This window comes from Salmo salar, chromosome ssa23, assembly GCF_905237065.1.
Source record: "Salmo salar chromosome ssa23, Ssal_v3.1, whole genome shotgun sequence".
In the NCBI taxonomy this organism is placed as follows: Eukaryota; Metazoa; Chordata; class Actinopteri; order Salmoniformes; family Salmonidae; genus Salmo; species Salmo salar.
Genome location: NC_059464.1, coordinates 33,821,471 through 33,830,403, shown reverse-complemented (window position 1 = coordinate 33,830,403; position 8,933 = coordinate 33,821,471). Strand labels below are relative to the sequence as shown.

The following is an 8,933-nucleotide window of genomic DNA, read 5'->3' as shown; positions in this document are numbered from 1 at the left end:
CAAACAAGTTTCTTTGAAACTGAAAAGCTGATCCAAGACAGGAAGAATGTCACATTAGTGCTGCTTATTTTCTTTTCATGGACCACACACACACGGCACACACACACGCACACACACACACACACGCACACACGCATACACATACGCACACACACACACATACACACACACACACACTCACATGTATGTGTACATACACATGCACGCACACACACATACACACGCGGCACATCCTCTTCGGAAGTCAATCATAAACAACATGAAATCATACAAGCATGAGTTTCCTCAAAAACATACACACACTGGATCCAGAGACAGAAAAATAGACACATGTGCACTTCTCCTTTATTTTCTTCTGGGTCTGTAGCTCTGCGCTGGTGGAGAGGAAAGAGAAGGCGAGCAGAGCAGAGCGAGGGTCTGTAATCAGAGCCCCGGGCCGTCCGCCCTGCGCTGCGGCTCTGTAGTGGTTTGAGAGCAGGCCAGACATTCCTGAAGAGATCGCCGCCCAGACATCCAGCAGCAGCCAGTCAGCACCAAATTCCAGAATAGCAGCGCCGTCACTAAAAATAGTCCTCTGGCCAGGAGAGCCAGGGAGGGAGTGGGACGAGTGCAGGATAGGGGGAACAAAGATGAGAGAGGACAGGAGGAGAGCAGAGGGAATGGAAAAGGGATTGAGGCTTATTCCACCTCCATTCACAATGTTATCACAGCGGCTCAGAGGAAAAGGAGTGCCGGGGAGATCTGAATGTGACCGGCGTGTATGTAGAGTGGCCTTCACTCACAGCCCCTAGCTCCTTTTAAAACAATATGTGTCAGCTATCTGAGGAACACACGCTTCCCTGTACCCAGGCCTGCTCTAGGCCCCGCCCTGTGTTTATTTTTCCTGCCATGAACGGGCAGCTCAGTTTACAACACCCAGCCTAAACCCTCAATGTTCCTGCCAGCTGCTTGCAACAGCAGCCAAACGCGGCAATTGGCATATCTGGATATGCCAGATCTCAACTGCTGTTTTTGCTCTATAGGTAGAAATGCTCCTCCCTCATTCAAAACCCTTTTTCTTCAGCAAAAGACTGGTAAACTTAACTGAAGTATTAATTAAACGTTATAGATTCTTTATATTCTAAAATCCTCTCTATGGGATGTCTTTTGTCCTTTACATTTCAGTTAAATAGAGTGGGAAAAGCAGTGGCCTCTTTAGAGTGGACCCTCCAAGGCAAGCTGAAGTAGGATCAAGCCCCTAATGTGTAGTCAGTGTGCCAACTTCCATCTCTCCAAGGCAGACTCAGGGTCAAAGTAAAGGACCGGATGGGGGTTTGAGTCTGGATACTCACAGGCTTACCTAAACAGAGAGGGGAGTAGTTCAGAAAGTTTGCCAGACGCATTTTATTTGAGGGTGAAAAAGTGAACCTGATTTTTCTGAAGAAGCCAGAAGGGAAAAAATCCCTTTGAAACTCAGGTCAATATCATGTCAAGGGTGTAGTTACTGTGTGCAGTCCTGATTTGAAAATTGCCGTTTTAATCCATGCCATCACTGACTGCCTGCATTCTCTTACATAGATGACAGACATCCAATGTATTACATAATGCTGTATTATTCCTTTGTACTCTAAGTACCTAACTACAGTTTTTTGTAACTTCCTATCTCTATTCTGACCTGACGTTCATTTCGGAAACCATTGGCTGAAAATTGCTCTTAGTGCACTGAGGTAAAGATGGCTCTAAGCCACAGGAGGTTGGTGGAACCTTAATTGGGGAGGACGGGCTCGTGTTTATGGCTGAGCGGAATGAGTGGAATGGTATCAAATACATCAAACAAATGGTTTCCATGTGTTTGATGCCATTCCATTTGCTCCGTTTCAGCCATTATCATGAGCCGCCCTCCCCTCAACTGCTCACTCTGCTCTTGTTCATTCACCTCTTATTTTCCCTCTGAGGCTTTCCCAAACACATATTAGGTATACCAGGAATCTCCACAACTAGAAACATATTAAAAAGACTGATTCATAGTGGTGTTTAATGAATGCTTTACTTTGTTACCGTGTTTTCTGGGCACCGAAGGCTACAGTATATGAAGCACAAAACATAAATTCAACTATGTGAGAGGAATAACTACAGTAACTCTTTCTGTAGATATAATCTCACATGACAGATTATACCCTGTATAGAAATAAAGTTAGCTATCTACCTAGCATGGGATTTGGTTAGGTGTTCCTAGATCAGTGTAGATAAACCAAGTTTCCCTTCCTGGGCCTGTTGCCCTGTCTGGTCTGGACAGCATGAGGCAGGGGTGGTGTCTCACATATCAACACCGAAGCCCCAAAGACTCCTTACCTACGGCCAGATCAGCCAGCCAGCCAGTCAGCCACCCACTCCCCCTAAAAGTAAATGTGGATCAAATTAGCCTAACAGCAGCAATGTTCTCTCTTGACTACCAACCGCTTGTCTCTGTTCTGCTCTCAAAAACAGACTATTCTTTCTCCCCAAGACAGACAGACACACTTACTCACTTTCTTGTCCCTGAAGTTTCTCTGGGATATTTTTCCAATTCTTAAAAGTAGATTACAGTAGGATTTAAATGCCAAGAAAAGCAAGAAAGATAGAAACTGAACAACACTGAATACACAAAGTCAGACAGGAAAAACCTTCTTTAACGTGATCAATTTATTTGACTTGGTCCAGTACTACAGAAGCATGGTTTGAAGTAGAGGGATCAATGAAGTTTGGTTCCTTCCAAGAACATTTCTTAAGACTTAGTCATATATGATGAAATCTGATTGGTTGTAACTCCAAAACGTATATTTGACCAACGCTTTCACAATGAAATGTCATCTTCACTCCCTCAATGCTATACCCCAGACAATGATATCTCTCCATGTATGCAGTCAACACAGTCCCAAGCAGGCCAAATCATGGACAGAGTAGCTTTATACGTCAAATGAAAATGGCTTAATCACCAATAAATACAAGTATAAAAAACACCTTGATAATAATTCTCATGATCATAAAATGAAACACGATCATAAAAGAGAGCAACGCCACTCAACTTAAACCACCTCAGCAGTCCAGGTTCATCAACTGATACCAAAACAAAATCATAACCGTGGCAATAGCCAACAAAAATAATACTTAAATAACATAATAATACTATTATTACTGTCTTAATAACAATATCCAGTCAAGTTTTCCTATGATTAGACATTCTGCTACTAACTAATGTATATGCACCAGTTATTTCCAGTTTGGCAGATAGAGAGTTTAATCAGATTTTTTCCATTGTTTTCTCCTGATGTCATTCCTTCGTTTCGGATCTCCTTGCATTGGTACAGATGGGCTCTGACTACTTCTTTGGGATCAAACAAGGGGTTGTCAATGTGATGGCACATACATGTACGTGTTTATCTCTGTGTTGCTAATATGTGTTAGCATTTTAGAAAGATTACTATCATAATAATAAGCCATGGATTTCCCCTTTCGGTGGTGTCAATGGGCACCTCTTTCTTTGGAAGGGGGTAGGTTTAAATGCCCTGTTCTCTGTGGTTGGGTCACCAGGCTGTATTAGTAAGTTGACTCTCTATCTGATGTAAGTTCACAGGTAAACACTCTGCAACATGACTGAACTCAGGTCAGCTGCTCTGACCCCTCAGGTGTACCAAAAACAGGGGAAACACTGAGATCTCACTGACATCAGATCAGTCCCCTGATCTCTTACGGCCAAACTCAGGGAAGAAATACTTTCTGCCATAACATAAAGCAATATAAAGTTTCTATATTTTGGAGAATCAAAAACAGAAGCGTAATAAAACAAAATACTAACATAGTATAATTTCATCACTGTAAATCCAGTTGACAATAAAAGGCAATACAAAGGGCAATAAAATGCAATATAATACAGAACGGGTCTGTCGTTTCAATCAATAACCAGGACTTTGCACTAGCGGACCTTTGAAATCATTCATCATGTTAATTCTGTTGCTTGGGGGTTGCTATGGTTTTCCATACACATATTCTGATGATACAGTATAATCAATGTATCAGTCACATGTATCAGTCACAGATCTCCCTCTTCATCCCAGTTTAAATGTGTTGCACACTAAGGCCATTCTAAACACACTCCAAAGAACACACTCAGCCCATGACACAAGTTGCTTTGCCAACCTCTAGCTTTTGGCCTAAAACAACCTCTTAACAAAAAAGTGACAACATAATAAAAGCCTGTCAGGCTATTATTGTTGCAAAAAAACAAATTAATTTTCAGATGGGGTTTCCCAGCTATCATAAAGGTTCCAGGAGCACATACAGTACCCAATCCATTTCACCCCCTGCATCAATGAAGCTTCTTCTCATATTTGGTAAAACATTTAATAAAATACTTTCCATTTCCTTCCTTCCTTTCTACTCAGAACTCACTTTCTCTGTTACTTTCTCTAGTCTACATCTCTGTTTCCTTCAACTCAGCAACTCAACTCTTTCACCCTTTCTGACAGGAAAGGCTTCTCAAATCTCACCTTCACTAAGAACATTCTCTTTCACTCAAACGCTTGTTTCCCTCTAAAATCTCTACTACTCTCTACCTCTCTCTACCATTATTATGTTTCTCTCTACTACACTATACCTCCCTCTAATAAAAACAATAGCTGGCTAATGGTGCTTATTTGACAAAATGGCCCTGTACACACAGCTGGAGACCTGACAGCACAGACCACAGAACCCACCTGCCCGGTGCGGATAACATCTCCCGCACCAACACGTCTCCAGCCATTGTCTGTGGAATGTGCAGTGTCATCAGAGCACTGAAACAAATCCTTCTACTAAGCCCTTTGTGGAGTTGGAGGGGGATGGTTTAAACAAATTAAACTAGGCTATAACAATATCCACAAATAACAACCTGAGCATTGTGTACACGACTTGTAGGGTTTCTCTGCCATTTCCAGCTGGTATGACTCTGTAGCCAAGTTATGCCAATTGAGTGAGAAGGCCTCAGCAGAGGCAACTCCAACACTGCACTACAGGCATACAGACAAAACAACCACAGACATGGCTGTTTATTTGCCAGGAACATTTCGGGGCTATGAGAGGGTGTCTGGGCTGTCTACCTTCTAAGGTGAGCAGCTCCAGACCCCTCGTGCTGGCCTGACCAGGCCTTATGTTTAACCAAATCATCAAACTGCTGACATGTCAAGCAAGAAAGCACTGCACGAAAAGCCTAATTGTTTAAGACTCTGTCATCTCTCTGGGCTTGGTTCTTGTTCCTGACAGTGTGTATTTTGGGATGGAGACAGGACTGTTTCATCTCAACTACTGTTTAATGTCTATGTGACCCCTGACCTGTGACTGTGTAAGGCTATAGGCCATTGTGTGACCCCTGACCTGTGACTATGTAATGCAATAGGCCACAGTGTGTTCCGTTAAGGTCCTGGGTCTCTCTCTCTCACACCACATTCACATGTATAAGAATCAAAACAGCACAAATGGTGACAGGTTGGCCTGGCATCCATCTCGCTCCACTTTCAGGAAATGACTTACATAATTTAATTTAGATCCTAAATTACATATTCCCTAATATCATATGCTCATATATAGGACATACGCTTTTATGGTGATATACATAGCCACATTTTTTACATATGCGGCCATATTAATATATCATGTATACATGTTTCACTTTCTTGGGTAACATAATAATTATATATGTCAGTTCGACAATCCACACAAAGGGTTGGAGACATTGAGCTTTGGACTATTCCAGTACTGCCAGAACCCACCAGTTTTGTATTCAAACTAAATCTACGCAAATATTAATAAATAATTAACATCGTCAGTTATTATGTAGCAAGACCCTGGTTTGTTTTTTACATGAAGTAAAAGATCACAAAAACATGTGCTCTGTGTGAGTTTTAAGGTGCTTTTGTAAACTCAAACTCAATTCATGGTTCGCTTCGAGAGCCAACCAGTGTCTGGTTGCTGCGCATGTGATTCTAACTTGCCTTTTGCTGAACATGTAAACATTTGAACACAGCAAAGTCTACGGGCGGATGGAGGAGGAAGGCTGGGCGGATTTCTCTCATGCCAGTTGTTTTTTCACTCCACTCACGTCGTTTGAAAACCCTGCTAACTGAATGTCCTTTGGCCTGAGAAGTGCATAATAGTCATGTATTGTATGTATGAGTGTGTGTATAATATAGTTTCCAACAAGGATTTGAACCCCGGTGAGAAAACTATAACCTCCCAAAAGGTTTAGTTAGGCTATCCCAGCAACATATGGGTCACTGGTCGTCAATGACATACACATACATGTACACACATATACACACAGACACACACACACCAACAGAGACAGATGTTACAGCCTCAGCCTGGCCACCTGGCTGCTTCCTCTATCCCCTCCTCGGCTAGGTGAGGTTGCTGCTGATGTCCAGGGCTTGCTGGTACACCTGAGTCATGTCGTCCAGGTCCCCCAGCAGGGAGAAGCTGCCGTTGTCCCCCGGAGACCCCCGCGCTCTGGGGGTCCGGCCGAACTTTGACCCGTGGAGCAGAGGGGCTGCCTGGAAGCCCTTGAAGCTGGCCAGCTGCAGCAGGTTTTCGGCTGACACACAAGCCCTGATGTTGGGGCGGTGTGGGGCGGTGGGGGGCCAGTCGGGGGACAGCCTGGGGGACACAACGCCATCCTCCAACACCATGCTGGATGGACGGCTCTGGCTGCGGGACAGGCCAGAGTCACCCTGGGAGGGTTCCCCGAGAGCACCAGCCGAGGGGGGGCCACTGTAGGTGGAATATTTCCCATTGCGCTTCAAGATGCCCTTCCTCCCCACCACTCTCCTGGGCGGGGAGCTGCAGGCAGCAACCAGGGACATGGTGGCACCCACTAGCAGCTCGGAGGACTCACTGCGCTCCGGGGAGGAGTAGTACCCTGATTCACGTTGTTGGTTGTTCTTCAGGATGCCCTTCCTGGGAAGGGTGGGCACCATCTTGGCCGGCGAGCCCCCTGCCAGGGCGGGCTCCTCCTCTTCCTCCTCTCTGTCGGGGCTAGAGCAACCTGGTTCTCCCTCGGCTGGCCTGAGGCCCATTATCGCTCCACCGCTCCCCAGCTCCACCTCCTCCAGGCTGGGCGAATGCTGCTTCTCCATCAGCCGTGTCTTCAGGATCCCCTTGGGCCTCTTCAGCCCGGGCTTCTCCCCCTCTCCTCCACCGTGGGGCCCATCTCCCACCTCGTTCTCTTTCTTGGACTTCTTGGGGCGCTGGCGGAGGACCAGGGGCAGCAGGGTGGTGGGTTTGCCCGGCCGGGGCTCTGTGCGGTTCTGCCAGTCGATGAAGCGGGCCAGCATGGGAGAGGAGGTGCCGTTGTCTCGCTGGGTCTCACAGTCGCACACGCTGCTCTTCCAGCCCCAGTTGACCCACCAGTGGTTGGCGATGTCTTCCACCGTGGCCCGCCGCTCTGGGTTCACCATCAACATCCAGCGGATCAGACCGCGGGCATCTGGGAAGGGCAACAGGAGGGGAGCAGAGTTTAACATTCTGGATTTGAGCACAACAGGGGGTATGTAGGAGCTGGGTTACACTTCACTGTTGTTTTTTGCTGCAGAGCATTTATTATCTAATAATCATTATACTTAGTGTGTTGAGGGAAACTAGATCTTAGACCAGGGTTTCCCAATAGGCGTCCCGCCAAATTCTAAAAACAAATAATAGTTGTTGGACATAAAAGACTGTAAAATCACCAGGAAATCAGCTCAAAGTGATTTTAATTTAGGAATTCTGTTCCCAAGTATTCCCACGCATAAATAGAGAGGCATATGTGATCCCAATGTAATCAACGTTTGAAATGATTCTGTTTGGGATTCTTGCACTCAATTTGCAGTGTACAAATGATTTCTAACAATGTTGTGCCCCCCGACCATCCGCTCAAGGAAACATGGCCCACAGAGGAATGTAATTGGGTATCCCTGTCTCAGACTATAGGTAGAGGGTCTTGTTCTGTACCTGAGGACTGGGTGGGCTCTCTGTACTCTCCATTGCTGATCTGGCGGATGAGGTTCTTGTGGTCTCCTCCATCAAACGGCATGGTCCCATAGACCAGGGTGTATAGAAGCACCCCCAGAGCCCAGCTGTCCACCTATAACAACAAAACACACACACAGGTAACTACACAGATCAGGATCACGATCAGATAGACTGAATGTGAGAGATCAGTCAGTCAAATCCGTCACTGGAGACACAGTTGAAAAAAATAGGAATCTCTCATTTCCCTTTTCCAATTCCCAGTAACTGGTAAATGAGGCTCAATGCCATTACTGGGTTAGCAACAGATCATTAAAACATTAACAAGGAGCGTACTGTATCTGAACTGGAACGACATATGTTGTTGCGCCAGCTGAAACAGTGTAAGCACTGCACAGCTATACACTCTAGAAAGGGTTCTACATGGAACACAAAAGGGCTTTTCCTGGAACCAAAAGGGTTCTACCTGCAAACAAAAAGGGTTTTTCAAAGGGTTCTCCTATGTGGAAAGCCGAAGAAACCTTTAAGGTTCTAGATAGCACCTTTTTTTCTAAGAGTGTACCATATTGCTCTACAACATAATATCATAGGAAATCTTCATTTTGGCACATTTTTGCAAAAAGGCGAAAGGTTACAATAATCTGATGTTTTTCTCAACACAATTTGAAAATATGAGTCTCTCCCTCCCTCTTCCCCCTCCATTCCCTCTCCCACCTACTTCCCCTCCCTCACCCTCCTCTCTCTCCCTCCTTCACCCTCTCCCTCTTTCTCTCCCCTTCCCTCACTCTCCCCTTCACTCTCCCTCCTCCCCCCATTCTCTCTCCCTCCTTTCCCTGCCTCCCTTTCCTCTCATCTCTCTCTCTTTCCCTCTTCTCTCTCCCTGTTCTCTCCCACCTCTGTCTGTCTGTTGACTCTCTCTCTCCACTCATTTTACCTTT

At 45.4% G+C, this 8,933-nt stretch overlaps 1 protein-coding gene across 1 annotated transcript in view; it reads right to left on the bottom strand.

Annotated features, from left to right (window-relative positions):
- Positions 1 to 2,643: 2,643 nt before the first annotated feature.
- Positions 2,644 to 8,933, bottom strand: part of LOC106584478 (NUAK family SNF1-like kinase 1) — a 38,916-nt gene continuing 32,626 nt past the window's right edge. Inside the window, exons 6-7 of the mRNA XM_014169848.2 lie at positions 7,978 to 8,110; positions 2,644 to 7,474 (exon numbers count right to left, since the gene is read on the bottom strand). Of these exons, the coding sequence (XP_014025323.2) occupies positions 6,390 to 7,474; positions 7,978 to 8,110 (1,218 nt within the window). The 3' untranslated portion in view covers positions 2,644 to 6,389. The remainder of the gene's footprint in view (positions 7,475 to 7,977; positions 8,111 to 8,933) is intronic.